The sequence below is a fragment of the Mustela putorius genome, unplaced genomic scaffold (genome assembly GCF_011764305.1).
Source record: "Mustela putorius furo isolate JIRA1106 unplaced genomic scaffold, ASM1176430v1.1 tig00000929_pilon_pilon_pilon, whole genome shotgun sequence".
NCBI classification, from domain to species: domain Eukaryota; kingdom Metazoa; phylum Chordata; class Mammalia; order Carnivora; family Mustelidae; genus Mustela; species Mustela putorius.
In genome coordinates this window covers 6479460-6496079 of record NW_025421520.1, presented here as the reverse complement: position 1 = coordinate 6496079, position 16620 = coordinate 6479460, and the positions used below count along the sequence as shown (strand labels likewise).

Below are 16620 nucleotides of genomic sequence, written 5' to 3'. Positions count from 1 at the left end.
GCCGACGGGGCACGTGGCTCGGACGCAGCTCGCGGCCTCCCGGCAGCGGCTCCGAGGCTGGGCGTCTCCGCTCCGCCTCCGTCGCCGCCTGCGCGCTGCGCCAGGCCCGCCAGGCCAGGCCGAGGGCAGCCGCCGAGTGAGGGACGCGAGCAGCCATGGCCGAAGCGGCGCCCGCCCGGGTAAGCGCCCCGGCCCGCGGACGCCCAGACGGCCTGGGGCCGCCGCCGCCGCCGCCGCCGCCGCCGCCGTGAGGGTCGGCGCCCCGCAGCCGTGGAGCGGCCCCGCCGCGCGGCCTCCTGCTCCGCCCAGGCTGGCGCCGGCCGCGTCCCGCCGGCGCGGTCCGCCCCGCCGCCCCGGGTCTGGCGTCCCGGCCGGGCTTTCGGGTCGACAGCGCGGGCGGCCCAAACGGCAGGCTGGGCTGCGGGGCGCGGCGAGGCGGCCCCGACGTGGGGGGGTGGGGAACAGGCCCTGCTTCCTAGCGGCACTTCAGATGACAGGCCTTGCCCTGAAGCGGGCCGCCCGGCCGTGTGTCCCGCCTGCCCCCCCCACCCCCGTCCATTGTCCGGTCGGAGGCACGCAGGGACGACCGTCGCGCAGCCCCACGCGCTTCAGACAGCGCGAGTGTGAGGCTCCGGAAGGGACTGGCCCAAGGCCACGCACCGAGTCTGGCCGAGCCCGACGTCTAGGCCAGAACTTCGGGATTACACTCATGAAGGCCCCGGGGTTCGACATTTACCGAAGAGAAAGGTGTGGAGTGCTGTTTTCGAGGGGGACTAGAGGTAGATTTTTTCTCAGACTGGCATGTTGGATTAGGTTATTTGGATTATTTTATTTTTTTTATTTTTTTTTAAAGATTTTATTTATTTGACACAGAGAGAAACCACAAGTAGGCAGAGAGGCAGGCAGAGAGAGTGGAGGAAGCAGGCTCCCCGCGGAGCAGAGAGCCCGACATGGGGCTCGATCCCAGGATGCTGGGATCATGACCTGAGCCGAAGGCAGAGGCTTTAACCCACTGAGCCACCCAGGCGCCCCGGATTATTTTAGACTGTTGGCCGGTAATGCGCAGTATGCGCAATTCCGAGAAAAGAATCTTTTGATACACCAGAAAATCCCTTGCAAGCAGAACTCAGTAAATGGTTTCTACCATTATTAATACCTCTTAATGAAGTTTTTGAAACCTTGATTTTTGTGGCTCCTTTGAAAGGAGGAACTTCCACTCCGCCTCCTTTAATTAATGAATTTGGTGTGTGCTTCCCTTCGGATTCCCTGAGCGCCAGGGAGAGAAAGGGGGTGGGAATACTGTGGTTTGTGGCCCTGTCCCCTGGGGAATACGCCCCCAGGGCATTTCTGGAACTTCGTTAGTGACATCACCAGCTCCCACCTAGCCGGGGCCAGTCCCTCAGAACTTTTTCTGACCATTTCTTTCCGTTTACTCCTTTCCTTTTGTCATCTTACAGTACCTGAGATTGCCGAGAAACTTTACAACAGGAATGATTTGCCCCCAACTCTGCTTCTATACAGAATTTTTCTCCTGGAGAAGGAAGAACCACATAATTTTTTCTGCATTCCCCCATGGTCCTTTTACAATGGCAGGTGGCCAGTAGTTGTTACTGAATAAATGTTGTTTAATTGTGGGGTCATTCATTCATTCATTCAGCAGCTAGCATTCTTTTAGGAGCTGTGAATACAGTGGCAAATCACACACACCCTCTGGAACGTCCTTTCTGGGGGAAACAAACCAGAACCCAGGCAGATGCATACCTGCCTTCTTTTCTTTTCTTTTTAATATTTTATTTATTTATTTGCGAAAGACAGAAATAGCAAGAGAGAGCACGAGCAGAAAGGAGAGGGAGAAGCAGACTCCCAGCTGAGTAGGGAGTCGGACACGGGCCTTGATCCCTGGACCCTGGGATCATGACCTGAGCCGCAGGCTGAAGCTTAACCAGCTGAGACACCCAGGCCCCCCCAAAAGGCTTTTAGCACCAGGTCCTGGGACTGGGCTGTTGCACACGCTCCGGCTCGTGCATCAGCACCGGGCTGAGTTGAGGCACTCTGGAAGCTCTTTCCAAGGTGCCGAAGGACAGTGGAATGAAAAAGGTGGAGGAAAAAAGCCCAGGGGGGTCCGTTTCTTGCCACGTCCCTGAGCCAGAACCATCCACAGCAGCATAGTCTGCATCCTTACTGTTAGCGTCTTAGCGGAATCCACGTGGGGCTTGCGTGCCTTGAGTATGTACCGCGTGCTAGACACTGGGCTAAGTGCTTTCAACAAAGACTGGGTCATTCTCACGATCATCTCCTGTGAGGACCGTTTTCTAGACGTGGAAGTGAAGTTGAAAGCTGTGTGGGAAGACGGTGCCCAGAGTCAGCCAGCTTGGGAGCGGCGGGCTTGCTGCTTGGACCTGGGCTCTCTGGCAGCAGAGCTTATGTTCTCTGTGCTTCCAGGCCTGTCCCTTGGTCTGCAGAGGAGGAGGAGGAGGAGACTAAGGTCCAAGATGGAAGCCCCCCGAGAGCCGCAGATGCTTTTGTCTTTGGCCGTGTGTTTCCTCCCGTTTTCCACTTGCTAATGCCTTGGTCCAGCCAGTGTTTCCTGCCTTCACTGATGTCCCTGCCTCCCTTCGACACCTGCCTGCCTGGCCCTTAGGATCCCAGCGGGGGCCTTCCCTGGGCAGGTGTCATCGTGAGGCTTTTTGAAGTACACATGTAGATGGGGTCATTCAGAGACCATCTCCCCTTTCTCTTCTTGTGGCCAGGCTCCAGAGAGGGATAAGCAGACAGAAGACGAAAGCCCTTCGACACCTCCTCTGTCACCCCCAGCAGCCGCGGAGAACTCTTACCTGTACTCCACGGAGATCACACTGTGGACGGTGGTGGCCGCCATCCAGGCCTTGGAGAAGAAGGTGGACTCCTGCCTGGCCCGCTTGCTGACCCTGGAGGGGCGGGCGGGGACGGCTGAGAAGAAGCTGCTGGACTGCGAGAAGACGGCCGTGGAGTTCGGGAACCAGCTGGAGGGCAAGTGGGCCATGCAGGGGACCCTGCTGCAGGAGTACGGGCTGCTGCAGAGGCGGCTGGAGAACATGGAGAACCTGCTGAGGAACCGAAATTTCTGGATCCTGCGCCTGCCCCCGGGCAGCAAGGGGGAGGCCCCCAAGGTATCCCTCGGGCCCCTGGGGTAGGACAGCCCGAGGGACCGTGCCTGGAAGTGAGTGGGTGAGCATGCGTGACCCTTGTGGTTCCAGGTGCCCGTGACCTTTGATGACGTGGCCGTGTATTTCTCCGAGCAGGAGTGGGGCAAGCTGGACGAGTGGCAGAAGGAGCTCTACAAGCACGTGATGCGGGGCAACTACGAGACGCTGGTGTCCCTGGGTAAGGCTGCGGAGGTGGCGATCTGGGTCTGTGTCCGCAGATCGGCCTCCGGCGGTCTGCGTCTTTGCATTGACGTCTGTTCTTCTCAGTGTGTCTCCAGCTCTGCGGGCAGCTGCGGGGCGCGTGTCCAGGCCTGACCCAGCTCTCCTTCCGTTCCGTGTGCAGATTATGCCATCTCCAAACCAGACATCCTGACCCGGATGGAGAGGGGAGAGGAGCCTTGTCCTGGAGGCCCGTGGGGCCAGGAGGAGGGAAGCAGGAGAGAGGTAGCCCAGCCAAGGAGGCCAAGCCCTGGTGAGTGGGGGGCTGGACAGGGGAGTGAGTGGGCCGCACTGCTCTCCTGGGCTTTCCAGGCTAGCCCTCAGCCCGGGAGGGGGCACAGGCCCTCAACCCAAAGTGGGGCCCACTCTGTCCTAGGCCAGCCTAGTTGGGACGGGGGCGGAGCTTAGAGCCGTCGGGTTTCGGCTTCTGAACGGGGCGGCCAGCGGTTCTGGCGTTGTGTGGTTGTCGTGAGGACTCCGGGACCCGGCAGCCCTCTGGCTAGCACTTGCCGAGTGCTGTGTAAGCGGGGCCTTGGGGCCACCAGTGACCCGGCGAGCAGCAGCAGCTCTCCTGCTGCCCCTCTAGCTCGCCCCCTCCTCCTCTGCTCCCCTACGTGAGCCTGCGGCTGTAAATGCCCGTCACCTACGGCTTCCCTGTGTGGACACGGGCCTCCCGGGGGGCGTCCAGGGCCGACTTGGTCCCCACAGCTGGTGTGGTAAGGGACCTGCGGTTCCCAAGTTGACTCTGATATCAGAGTTTTCTGGGAGACTTTAAAAGGTTAAATTTTTTTTTTTTAAGATTTTATTTATTTATTTGACAGAGAGAGAAATCACAAGCAGGCAGAGAGGCAGGCAGAGAGAGAGGAGGAAGCAGGTTCCCCGCTGAGCAGAGAGCCCGATGCGGGACTCGATCCCAGGAGCCTGGGATCATGACCCGAGCCGAAGGCAGCGGCTTAACCCACTGAGCCACCCAGGGGCCCCTAAAAGGTTAAATTTTAAAAAATAAATGGAGGTAGGGAGGAGTGCCAGACGTCCGTGTGAGCGTCACCCGTGTGGGGCGGCGATCGGGCGTTGGCTTCCCCGTCTAATCCCGCTCTCTGAGCGGAACCGGCCTACCAGTGTCGGAAGCAGCGGGTGAACACCGGCCCCGCATCTGCGTGCTCTTTTCCCCGAGTGTCTCAAAACTGTTGGCTGTAGGTGGCGGGTCCTGATGCGGGGACACCGAAGTCCACCTGTTGCATTCGATTTATAAAAAGCCCCCCTCCTGCCCCAAATTTAACAGCCTTGTTGAGATAAAGTTAGCATCCCCGGCAGTTCCCGGATTGGAGTATACAGCTCAGTGTCACTCTTCCTCACAGCTGTGTACCCTCACCACAGCTGGAACTTTCTTTGCCAGCCAAAGAGAAGCCCGTCCCCGTGGTGTTGACTTCCTGTTTCCCTCCCGCTGCTCCTCAGCCCAAGGCAACTACTCATCTGCCCTCTTGTGTCTTAGATTCGCCTGTTCTGGACATTGCACGTGAATGGAGTCCTACTGTGTGCGACCTTTCGAGTCTGCCATCTGTCACTGGGCGCGTGCTCCGGGCTTCCCCACCTTGTGGCCTGGCACTGCCTTCCTGGGCACACATGTTGCTGCCTTCTGTCGCTCCGCACCTCCGTTCATGCCCACCCTCCCCTCCCCCTCTTGAATATTATTTACTTATTGACATTGTAATCTCATTTATCTTTTTTTTTTAATGTTTTATTTATTTGTCAGAGACAGAGAGCGAACACAAGCAGGGGGAGCAGCAGGCAGAGGGCCAAGCAGAGTCCCCACCATGCAGAGAGCGTGATGCGGGGCTCGATCCCAGGACCCCGACATCATGACCTGAGCTGAAGGCAGAGGCTTAACCTGCTGAGCCACCCAGGCTCGCCGTAAAGTCGTTTATCTTTTCAAATGCCATCATTTCATCATTTCCCGTATTCTGGGTTTGGTGTCATTTATTGTTCTTCTCTTTCTTGCATTTCCTCTAAACTGGTAAATCAGGAGGCTTCTTTGGGTTCAGGTTCAACCTCACGGGCCACATGGCTTCAGAGGTGGTGGCGTGTACTCCCTACCAGCAGGGCCCTCAGCTCCAGGCACCGAGGCTCCGTCCTCGTGCCTTCTGGAGATCCTGGCCTCTGTTTTCTGTTGCAGAGCTCCCCATCACCTTCTCCCCTGGTGATTTTACCGGTCATTGAACGTTGTTCCCCAGATTTGTTATTCCCTTAGGGTTGCAAAATGGGGAGAGTCTGTCATACTTGGGCACTGCATCGGTGAAATTCTTTTACAAACAGTACTTTCCCTAATCAACTCTTAGTTACCCTGAAATAGAGTCTGTACAGAAGAGGCAGGATAGAAGCTTAATTCTTTATCAGTTATCACAGTGAAGTTACTCCCTTAGGAGCCTTTAAAGGTGACCAGTACTTGGGCTTTTTTTTTTTTAAATTTTCTGTCTTTTTAAAATGACTTCAGAGACTTTTAAATATTTTATATATGCCAATCGTTTGCAGCCATTATTTTTTGTGCTTAAATTGTCCCATCTTTAGCTCATGGGAGCCCTTTCAAGTTGTCCCTGATGTCATTTTGATGTGACTTCAGTGGCTTTCGGATACCATAAGATGTTCTAGAATCATCTAATGTATTTCCTGCCTCAGACCTGGAATACAAATTTCTCCAAGGAGTTTTGGTTCAGTGGCAAAGGATATTTGGATACCTCAATATGAGTGCTAGTGATTGCTAATTTTTAGCATTACGTCTAGGCCTTTTCAGAAAAAAAAAAAAAAAGTTTGTTTTTTTTTTTTTTTAGAAAATATGTTTTTTTTTAAAGATTTTATTTATTTATGGATGCCTGGGTGGCTCAGTTGGTTAAGCAGCTGCCTTCAGCAAAGGTCATGATCCCAGCGTCCTGGGATCGAGTCCCACATCGGGCTCCCTGCTTGGCAGGGAGTCGGCTTCACCGTCTGCCTCTGCTTGCCATTCTGTCTGCCTGTGCTTGCTCTCTCTCCCTCTCTCTCTCTGACAAATAAATAAAATCTAAAAAAAAAAAAAAAAAGATATAATAAAAAAAGATATTATTTATTTATTTGACAGACAGAGATCGCAAATAGGCAGAGAGGCAGGCAGAGAGAGGGGGATGGGAAGCAGGCTCCCCACCAAACAGAGAGCCCTAGAAAATAATGTATTTTGGGGGCACCTGGGTGGCTTATTTTAAAAAGATTTAAACAAATTTTTTTAAAGATTTTGTTTATTTGACAGAGAGAGACATAGCAAGGAGGAAGCACAAGCAGAGGGAGAGAGAGAGAGGGAGAAGCAGGCCTCCTGCTGAGCAGAGAGAAGTGTGGGGCTTATCCCAGGACCTTGGGATCATGACCCCAGCTGAAGGCAGAGGATTAACTGACTGAGCCACACAGGTGGCCCTATTTTTAGGTGTTTAGAAATGGCTCTTTTTACCTTTTCATTTAATGTTTTGAATACATACGGCATGTTATGTTTGCAAAGTCAGAATGGTTTAAAAGGATGCATTCAGGAAAGTCTTATTTCCATTCTTACTCCTTTGTCCCTATAGATAATCATTTTTTAAAAAAGATTTATTTATTTATTTATTTGACAGAGAATGAGAGAGCACAGGATCATGACCTAAGCCAAAGACAGATGCCCAACTGATTGAGCCACCCAGGCGCCCCTCTTCTAAGAGTTTTGTGTTTTAGCTCTTACATTTAGATCTTTGATTCCTTTGAGTTAGTTTTTATATATGGAGTTAGATAAAGATCTTTTATTCTTTTGTATGTGGATATGCAGTTTTCCCAGCACCATTTGTTGAAAAGACTGTCCATTCCCCTTTGAGTGGTCTTGAGATGCTTCTAAAATGTCACTTGACTAGCTATGTGAATGTTTATGACTTAGTTCTGTTTATTTATTCTATTGATGCTAGTACTACCACACTGTTTTGATTACAGTGTCTTTGTAAGTTTTGAAGTTAGGAAGTCATTCCACTTTGTTCTTCCTCCTTAATATTGTTTTCACTCTTTGGGGTCCCTTGAGATTCCATATGAATTTTAGGATGGGGTTTTTCTCTTTCTGTAAAAAATGCCATTGAGACTTTGATAGAGATTGCATTGAATCTGTAAGTCACTTTGGTAGTTAATATAAACAATATTAAGCCTTCCAATCCATGAACATGGTATGTTTCCATTTACTTATTATGCCTTTAGTTTCTTTCTGCAGTGTTTTATAGTTTTCGTTGTAAAGGTCTTTCACCTCCTTGGTTAAATAGTTCCTTTTTTTTTTTTTAAAGATTTTATTTATTTATTTGGCAGAATGACAGAGATCACAAGTAGGCAGAGTGGCAGGCAGAGAGAGGGGGGAAGCAGGCTCCCTGCTGAACAGAGAGCCTGAAGCGGGGCTTGATTCCAGGACCCTGAGATCATGACCTGAGCCAAAGGCAGAGGCTTAACCCACTGAGGCACCCAGGTGCCCCAGTTAAATAATTCCTGAGGCTTTCATTCTTTTTGATACTATTATAAGTGGAATTGTTTCTGTAATTTTCTTTTCAAATTGCTTGTTATTAGTGTATAGAAATACTAATTTTTATATATTGACTTTTGTCCTGGTACTTTGTTGAATTAATTTGCTAGTCCCTACAGTTCTTTGTGGAATCTTTAGGCTTTTCTGCATATTTCATCTTTGAAGAGATAATTTTATTTCCTCCTTTCCAATTTGGATGTTATTTATTTTTGTTTCTTGTTAACTTGCTCTGGCCAGGGCTTCCAGTCCTTTGTTGAATGGGTGGTAAAAGTGGACATTTTGCCTTGTTCCTAATCTTAGGGGAAAAGCTTTCATTCTTTGACCATTGAATGTGCTGTTCACTGTTAGTTTTTCATATATGGCTTTTATTATGTTGAGATAGTTTCTGTGTCTGGTCTTTTGAATGGTTTTATCATGGAAGGGTGTTGAATTTTGTCAGATGCTTTTTCTGTATTAACTGAGATGTTTTCCCGAGGTGTTTTCCCTTCATTCTGTTAATGTGGTGTGTTCTGTTGGTTTTGTTTCGTATGCTGAACTAACATTGCATCCCAGGAATACACTCTACTTGGTCATGGTATTTAATCCTTTTTTTTCCCCCCAAGATTTCATTTATTTATTTGAGAGAGAGAGAGCAGGAGTGGGTGGGGTGGGAGAGGGAGAAGCAGACTCCCCATTGAGCAGGGCACCCAATGCAGGGTTTGATCTCAGGACCCTGGGATCATGACCTGAGCTGAAGGCAGATGTTTAAATGACTGAGACCCTCGGCACCCCGGCAACAGTTGTTTGTTTAGTTGGGTTTTTTTAGATTTTAATTATTTGAGAGAGAGAGAGCTCAAGATGGGGGAGGGTCAGAGGGAAAAGCAGACTCCCTGCTGATTGGGGAGCCTGATGTGGGACCTGATCCCGGGGCTCCCAACTGACTGAGCCATCCAGGTGCCCCAACAGTGTTTTTTGTTTTGTTTTGTTTTTTTTTTAAGATTTTATTTACTGATTTGACAGAGAGAGAGAGTGTGCAAGCATAGCAGGGGAGGGAGAAGCAGGCTCCCTACTGAACAGGGAGCCCGATGCAGGGCTCGATCTCAGGACCCTGGGATCATGACCTGAGCCGAAGACACATGCTTAACGACTGAGCCACCCAGGCGCCCCATTAGCAGTGTATTTTTCATGATACCTCTCTTACATGAGGGGGGGTGAGTATCCTTTTATTTATGGGCCATTTAAATTTCTAACTCTGTGAACTCTGTGTTCATCTCTTTTGACCTAGGACCTTTTTTAAAATGCAGCTAATGGGTGCCCAGGTGGCTCGTTCGGTTATGCATCTGACTTTGGCTCGGGTCATCATCTCAGGGTCCTGGGATTGAGTGCCGGGTCAGCCTCTGTGCTCAGCAGGGAGCCTGCTTCTCTCTGCCTCCTCTCTCTCTCTCCCTCTCCCTCTGTCTCTCCCTCTCCCCACTCATGTTCGCACATGAGATGATATCTCTCTCAGATATGTTACATCTTTAAAAAAAAACAAAACTGCAGGGGCACCTGTGTAACTTAGTTGGTTAAGCGTCTGCTTTTGGCTCGGGTCATGATCCTAGGACCTCAGGATCAAGGCGCATGTCGGGCTCCCCGCTCAGTGGGGAACCTGCTTCTCCTCTCTCTGCCCCTCCCCTTGCTCGTGCGTGCACACACCCACTGTCTCGGTCTCTCAAATAAGTAAAATCTTTAAAAATAAATACAATAAAATCTTTTTCAAGAAATGCGTAATTCCTAGGCCTACCCAGAACCGCCGATGAGAATCTTGGGGTGCTTCCAGGGGGATCCCTATACATCAGGGTGGCACAGGACTTGGGCCCGGAAGCCAGTGTTGCGTTGTTCTGAGCCGGGACGCCCTAACAAGCCACACGACTTGTCTGGTACGCTCAGACATTACTGTGCTGTATCTTTTCCTTCTCTTTTAGCCACGAGGGATCCGTGAAGTCCACTTAAATGTCCCAGCCAGTGTTTGACCTGATGCCCCCCAGTCCCGGTGACCGCAGGCGGCCCTGCGCCACAGGCTCCTGCCACCGGGAGGGATCTCTGTGTTGTCCTTGGCATCACTGAGTTGCATTTTCCAGGCGTCCCTCCACGTCCAGAGCACAACCTCGGCCCCGTCAGCCCTGCCCGGGAAGAACCAAAAGAAGAGCAGGTCACCAGGCGCCAGCAAGACTCCGAGACGAGAGTGACCGTCCCTGGAGCAAGCACGGGTGAGCGAGGGCCGCCGGGCTGCCGTGCGAAGAGCATCTTGACACACGACCAGACAGGTGCTGCTGAGTAATGTGCTGAAGCGTGACAGGGGCACAGATGACGGACACCAGGCTTGGCCAAGCTGGACGGGCTTCCTGGGAAGGGGACCCTGCGACAGGCCTTAGAGGAGGAAGCGTAGATTTTAGCTGGGAATGAAGGGCGTTTTTCGCAGGAGAAAATGGGCTGAGCCAAAGTGTGGGTTCCTGAGGCCTGCTAGGGGCCAGGCCCTCCGGCCGGGCTGCAGCGAGGGGAAGGGCACACGAAGGCGGGTTCTGGGCCTGCTCCGGCTTCCTGCGATGGTCCCGTTAACCGGGCGGTCTGTGTCCTGGGCCTAGCACGGTGCTGGCATGTGCATTCGTTCCTCAGCAAACGTCCTCTCTCGGGACCCTCTGGCTTCCAGCCGCCTTTCCAGTGCTCTCTGTCTGCTCGTGTGTGAAGGAAGCTCCTGTCCGTCCTTTCACAGAATAGAGCACAGCTTGGAGGGCATTTGGCCTCACCCATGGCATTTACTCCAGAGCCCTGCGGTCTGCCTGCAGCTTGGCTTTGCTAGCCCGCCTTCTCCTGTCCTCGTCCTCCTCTTCCTCCTCGCTCCCACGGGCCTGACTTTTCAGTCTCGGTTGCTTTCCCTCCAGTGACTATGAGCTCCCTGGGGCGGGGGTGGGGGGCGGGGTGACTGTCCCTCTCTCCCCGGTGCCCTCCTGCCCAGCCAGTGTGTAAGCAGAGGGGACCTTCTCTTTGTCCCTGCTCCCCTGCAGACCTGGCGCCGCGCCCCAGGGGCCTCCCCAAACCCTCTGTCCTTCGGCGGTCCGTGAGGGTGACGGAGTTGTCCGCGCTGGCCCAGATGGGAACTGGGGGCATGGCCTTCACGGCTTTCCTCTCGCCTCCGAAGCAGAGGCCATGGAGCGAGCAGTCCTCTGGACAGAGCAGGCGTTCAAGCATATGCGGGGTCTGCTTGGAGCCTGTGCGGTCCTGCACGAGCCCGGTGTCGGGAAGGGCCCTCACAGTGTCTCTCACACAGGGCCTCCAGCCGCGGTTAAACAGGAGCAAGAATTTTCAGGTGGGGAGTCTCCAACATCCCCTCCCGGGGAGAGGCTGCCCGGCATGGGGCCAGGTGAGTGACGGAGGGGCCCTTGGCTGTGGGGTGGGAGGCGGCGCAGTGGGCCCCGGGAAGGTGCCTCTTCCTAGGGGTCCCTGCCTCTTTCCCAGGTCCTTTTGCCCTGGGGCTCTTTGCGACCCCGACCGTCTAGGTCCTGGTCGTCCCCCATCGTGTCTGGCCTGGTGGGAAGGTGCTGCTCGAACACAGGCTGCGCGCACCAGGTTCGGGGTCTGGTGACAGAAAGGCCTCACGGCAACCCTGTGAATGGTCCCGGCGCACAGCCTCGGATGTCTCAGAGTTTGTATGCGGTGGTCTATGATTTAAATTCAGGTCCCCTGCCTAGAGGCCACAAAACCGGGCTTACACCGTGATGAACAGGAAAAAATGTAGCAATTATCGCCCATTCCAGCTTTGGGGTGGTTTTCTGCCCTGAGAGAAAGGGATCCAGTTCTTACCTGGTTCCATTCCGCTTTGATGGGAGGCAGAGGTGAGATGTGGGTGCCTTGGGTTTGTGGCATGGTGGGCATCCAAGCTGGAGATGGGCTTCAGGTGAAGAGGTCTGGGAACCTTGGCCTTCACATGGAATAGGGCCGGAGACCCACACTAATCCCCAAGTTTAGGAATACCACGGTAGCCCATTAAATGCAACACTTCAGATGCAAAGTTCAGATGCTTCTTAGAGACTCTTAACTGATTCTGTAGCTGTGGGACTAAATTACAAATGGCAGGGTCATGTCCAACATAGAAACCAAAGTTTTGTCCGGAGTTACTTGTGAGGGTTCCTGGGAAGCTGGACTTGAGCAAAGAACCCCGAGGTCTTGACATCAGGTGCTGGTCTGGAAGGTTCGGCAGTTAGCAGAGTCTCTGGGGTGGGATTTAAATTCATGCTTCAGCAAGAAGTGAACTCCCTCTTGCTCTGGACCTTGGAAATCGCTCGTAAAGGGCTAAAGGTTTCGTTCTAATAGGCAGAGGGTAAGGTTCACTGTCAGTCTTCAAACAGACCGTGGGTTGCAGTGTCTGAGATGCTGGGCTCGGGGGGAGGTCAGAGAAGCCAGTCGGGGCTGATTCCAGAAAAGCCCAGAGGGGAACAGCAGTGAAGGATCTCCAAGAGTGCCGGTGTTGCAGGCAGGGCCTGTGGCCGGGATCTTCCTTCCCAGCACCGGGGCCCATGTGTTGCCTCCGAGTCCCCGCTCTCTCCTCTGTCCTGGCAGTTCCCAGCCTCAGTCCCATCTCCGAGTCAAGTGCTGACTCACACTGAGGTCCAGCCAGGAAGCCGAGGTCCTCGTGCCTCCCGCCTGTCCCCGGAGAGCAGGTGCCAGACAGGGAGCTGATGCTCAGGTGGATTTGTTACTTGGATGAGCAGCTCCGAGTGTGGCTGAAACGCCGGCTTCCTCTGGGCCTGAGGCTCCTCACCTGCCTCAGCGGCCCCAGGGTTCACTGTCATTCACCGAAGGGAACTAACATCGTCAGAACTCCTAGGGGTCGATGTAGCCAACGTATCTCGGTGCAGGGTCTCCCCCGCATCATCTACCTGTTTGCTTTAACGCCGTCTGCCCTCTGACCCCTGGCGCCCTGGCTTCTGGTTTTGCGGCTTTGTCTTCTTTCTCCGGATGTCCATTGCTTGGCCTCCAGGAATGGGCCGTGTGACAGCAAACAGCCAGTGGGGGGCTGCTCAGGCGACAGTGCCCGCTCCGTAGGGCCAAGGGAACAGGGTCGCTGGTGTGTGTGCTGTGAGCAACCTGCAGGAGAAAGGGCTCCGTGAAGATGGGAGCAGGGGGCTGCCGATCCGGCTAGGGCTGTGCTTGGAGCCCCCGGCTGGGTGGCGTGGCCTCGGTGGGCACCAGTGTGGCCCGCTTGAAGTTAATGGAGATTCCTTTCTCCAGGCGGTGGCAGCGTGCTCATCAAGACAGAGGCCCAGTCCGAGGACGAGATGATACCTGAGCAGCTCTTCCTGGGCGAGTCCCACAGCCAGCCCATGTGTAGGATGGCCAAGGGGCCCAGGAGCAGGACCGAGGGCCCCTGTCGGCTGCGTGCGGCAGGGGTGCCACGGGTGCGGGTGGGGGACCCGCGGGCCCCTGGAGCTCTGGGGGAGCCGCCCCGCATCCTCCCTCGCAGGCGAGAGCGGACCTTCCCCTGCCCTGACTGTGGGCAGAGTTTCCGCTTGAAGATTAACCTGACCATTCACCAGCGGACGCACGTGGAGGAGGAGCCCAGGGAGACTCCGGGGAGCTCGCCCCCTGGCTGGGGGGAGGCCTCCTCCACTCTGGAGCCGGGCGAGGTGGTGGTGCCGGGCCCAGTCATCCGCTGGCTCCCTGAGGAGCCCGGAGGCCGCCGCTCCCTGGCGGGCCGCTCCCTCCTGGCGCGGCGGCCGGCGGCAGCGGGCAAGGTGTACCACTGCAGCGAGTGCCTGCGCTTCTTCCAGCAGCGGAAGAGTCTGCTGCTGCACCAGCGCCTGCACACGGGCACCAGCCAGGGCTGGCCGGCCTGTCCCTACTGCGGCAAGGCCTTCCGCCGGCCCTCCGACCTCTTCCGCCACCAGCGCATCCACACGGGCGAGCGGCCCTACCAGTGCCCTCAGTGCGGCCGCGCCTTCAACCGGAACCACCACCTGGCGGTCCACATGCAGACTCACACCCGAGGCCAGGCGGGCCGGCCCTGCCCCACTTCCCTGGCCCTCCCCCGGACGCCCCCGCGACCCCGGCCCAGCCACAGTGAGGAGGGCTGAGCAGCCAGGAGCCTGTAGGGGCACCCTCCGGCTCTCCGGGGCACCCCCAGCAGGACTCCTGTCCGCCTTCGGGCCTTTCCCCCGGTGCCTGGTGCTGGTTCCTCGTTCTGGACTAGTTCTGGAATAGCTTTGGAGAGAGCTTTTTTCCATTCAGATGGGAAGCAGTGGCCTTTTTGGTAACTGTGTGTATGACCAGATGCCTCAACTTCCTGTTTTCTGAGTTTGTCACTCTTCGCTGCCTTTTCTACATTCCTGACTTAGAAAGGATCCCTTTAAGCATACAGGATGCCGACTTTTGGTGAGAGACTGTGGCGGGTATCTGAGACCGGCACTGGAGATAGTGGCCCTTCCAGTAGCGGGCGATGGAGACACGGAGGGCCTGCCGTTCCTAATGTACACAGAGGTCACAGCAGAGTGGACAGTTTGAAGAATAGGCGCTGGAAATTTGAGTTTTCCTACTGTGTTATTTTGAAATCTTTTTTTCCCTTCCTTATGGAGTTTTTCTAGTGTTTTTTTAAGGGTTACGTGTGGTTGCAAAGGGGACCAGGAGCCCTGAGGGGCAGGAACTATTCTGCTACCTCCTTGTGTGTGGGGATGGTGGAGGGGCTGTCCAGATCAGCCCAGGTATTGGTGGGGGCTTGGCTGCTGCTCTGACACAGGCTGCGATCCTGGGTGTGCATTCTTTGGCCCAGAGTGCTTCCCAACATCCCAACATCCATGATTGATTTTGGTTATTAGTTGAGAGGGGAAACTGAGGCCTGGAGTGGTGGACCCTTCCCCCAAGGTCTCAGAATTATGGATATGCACGGCCTGAGGACTTAGAGGGTGTGGGAGATGCAGGCCCAGCCCAGGAAACTCCTCCCGGAGAGGAAGCTTCTGATGTGGGTGAGGCTGGGAAGCCCGGCTGGATTCCTGTGCTTCCGCGGCCTGAGCTGTCATGTTAAAGGAGTGGTATGTTCCAAGAACTTGGGGCTGGTAGCAGAGATAGTCCAAGAGACAGGGGTGGGTTTCTTTAACCACCTCCTGCGTCATGTTCCTCACCTGTCAGAGGGGGTAATGACCCCGGTGCATTCTACCTCACCTTAGCGTTTTCGGGGTCGCAAAAGATTAAGAGGCAGTGGGGCAGATAGGAAGCCTGGTTGTATCCTCTTTTCAAGTTCAGGGCCCCCCTTCTCTTCCATGTTCATCTCCAGCTCTTTGCCCAAGTCAGAATCCCTCAGGAAGGACCTTTATTTTCTAGAGTGAGTGGAAGGTCTCGGGTACAGAGCGAGCTGAGACTTTCCCGTTGGGCTATATCCGCAAGGAGCCCTTTGTAGGTCGGTGGAACAAATTCTTATCAAAGCAATGAGGTTCGGACTGTAGGATTTCAAGCAATAGCACTAGGCGTCCTGGAGAAGTCTTGGTGGCAGCTTGCATCTGTGCCTCTTCGATCACACCACTTTGGGTGCTACCTAGAGAGCAACCCTTGGTTTGGGCGATTTGGAACTGGAGTACTGTGTCCTCAGCTATTTTGTTGTCTTATTGGCCTTGGCACTACGTGAAGTGGCCAGCATTCAGACCTGCTTCCAGGCGTCTGGGTCCCTGGCTGTGCCACTTCTTCTTGTCCCTCTGACCCTCTCCTCTCTCCCAAAGTCCTGAACAGAGTTGGGGGCAGGTGGGAACATTGCCATCATCTCTGGGGCAAGAGTGAGTATGCAAGTCGGTGAGAGCCCAGCCAAGCTCCCCTGGGCTTGGGAGGAAGGGCTGCCACCCTCCCCAGCTATGCATTCTGCTCGTCTCCTCTGGCATCCCCAACCCTCACCAGGGCCCCCCCCCAAGTCAGGGCTGGGCTGTCACCAAGTGTTCATACAGGATATGGTGCAAATGGAGCTGCTCTGAGCCTTCCTCTTCCCTGTAAGAGTTAGACTTGGGTGTTCCCTGGGGATGCCTCAAGGCTCGAAAGTCCTAGACCTTTCTAAGGCTAAATGTCCTGTGTAAACACGGGTACTCTAGCAATAGTACAAACCAGGGGTGATCGCTGGACATAGGCCCTCTCATTTCTTCCAAAGCACTCAGGGTGCTGGTTCCTGGCTGGGCCTTATGAGCTTGCCTGGCACTCGATAGGTTTTCAGAGAACATTCTTCACACCGAAAGGAGCCGCGCGTGCAGCGTGGTGCGGGAGCAGAGTGGTGCTCCAGAAGCTGGCAGCTAGAAACCCGTTGGGCCTTCGACTGGCTCCTAGCTCTGTGTCTTGGCTTCCTTGTTTGGAAACAGGCTTTAGGAACTGTGACGGTGGCGGCCCTTTGCCTTCATCAGTGCTCAATAAATATGTTGAGTTGAGTGAGTGCGCATGGTCCGTTGCTTGCGCTCAGGGAGTCAGCCCTTCGGCCGGCCTGCTGCCCCGCACAGGCCCGGGGCGCTCAGGCAGCAATCACGCGCGGGAGCGACCCCCGCGCCACGCCCCTTCAGCCGCTAGCCCCGCCCACCCTGGGAGTCCCCTGCGGGGGCGGGACCTCTCCCTGACCAGTGGGAGACCGACTCCCGGCCTCCGGGGCGCAGGTGCTGGGGGCGGAGCTTCCAGGACTGGCCAATGAGGAGCGGGCTC

General features: G+C 54.7%; 1 protein-coding gene across 3 annotated transcripts; it reads left to right on the top strand.

Moving 5' to 3' along the window:
- Window positions 1–16: 16 nt before the first annotated feature.
- On the top strand, window positions 17–16355 carry ZNF783 (zinc finger protein 783). 3 transcript variants are annotated; one of them, XM_045086431.1, is made up of 7 exons: window positions 17–179; window positions 2751–3149; window positions 3282–3363; window positions 3529–3657; window positions 10047–10232; window positions 11234–11326; window positions 13195–16355. In XM_045086431.1, exons 1-7 carry the CDS (start codon window positions 156–158, stop codon window positions 14034–14036), a joined length of 1755 nt encoding a protein of 584 aa, XP_044942366.1. In that variant the 5' UTR covers window positions 17–155; the 3' UTR covers window positions 14037–16355. The 3 variants fall into 3 exon arrangements, with proteins under 3 accessions (XP_044942366.1, XP_044942365.1, XP_044942367.1); XM_045086430.1 differs by having other exon boundaries at window positions 18–179; window positions 3237–3363; XM_045086432.1 differs by having other exon boundaries at window positions 19–179; window positions 3237–3363; window positions 10047–10175.
- Window positions 16356–16620: the final 265 nt, after the last annotated feature.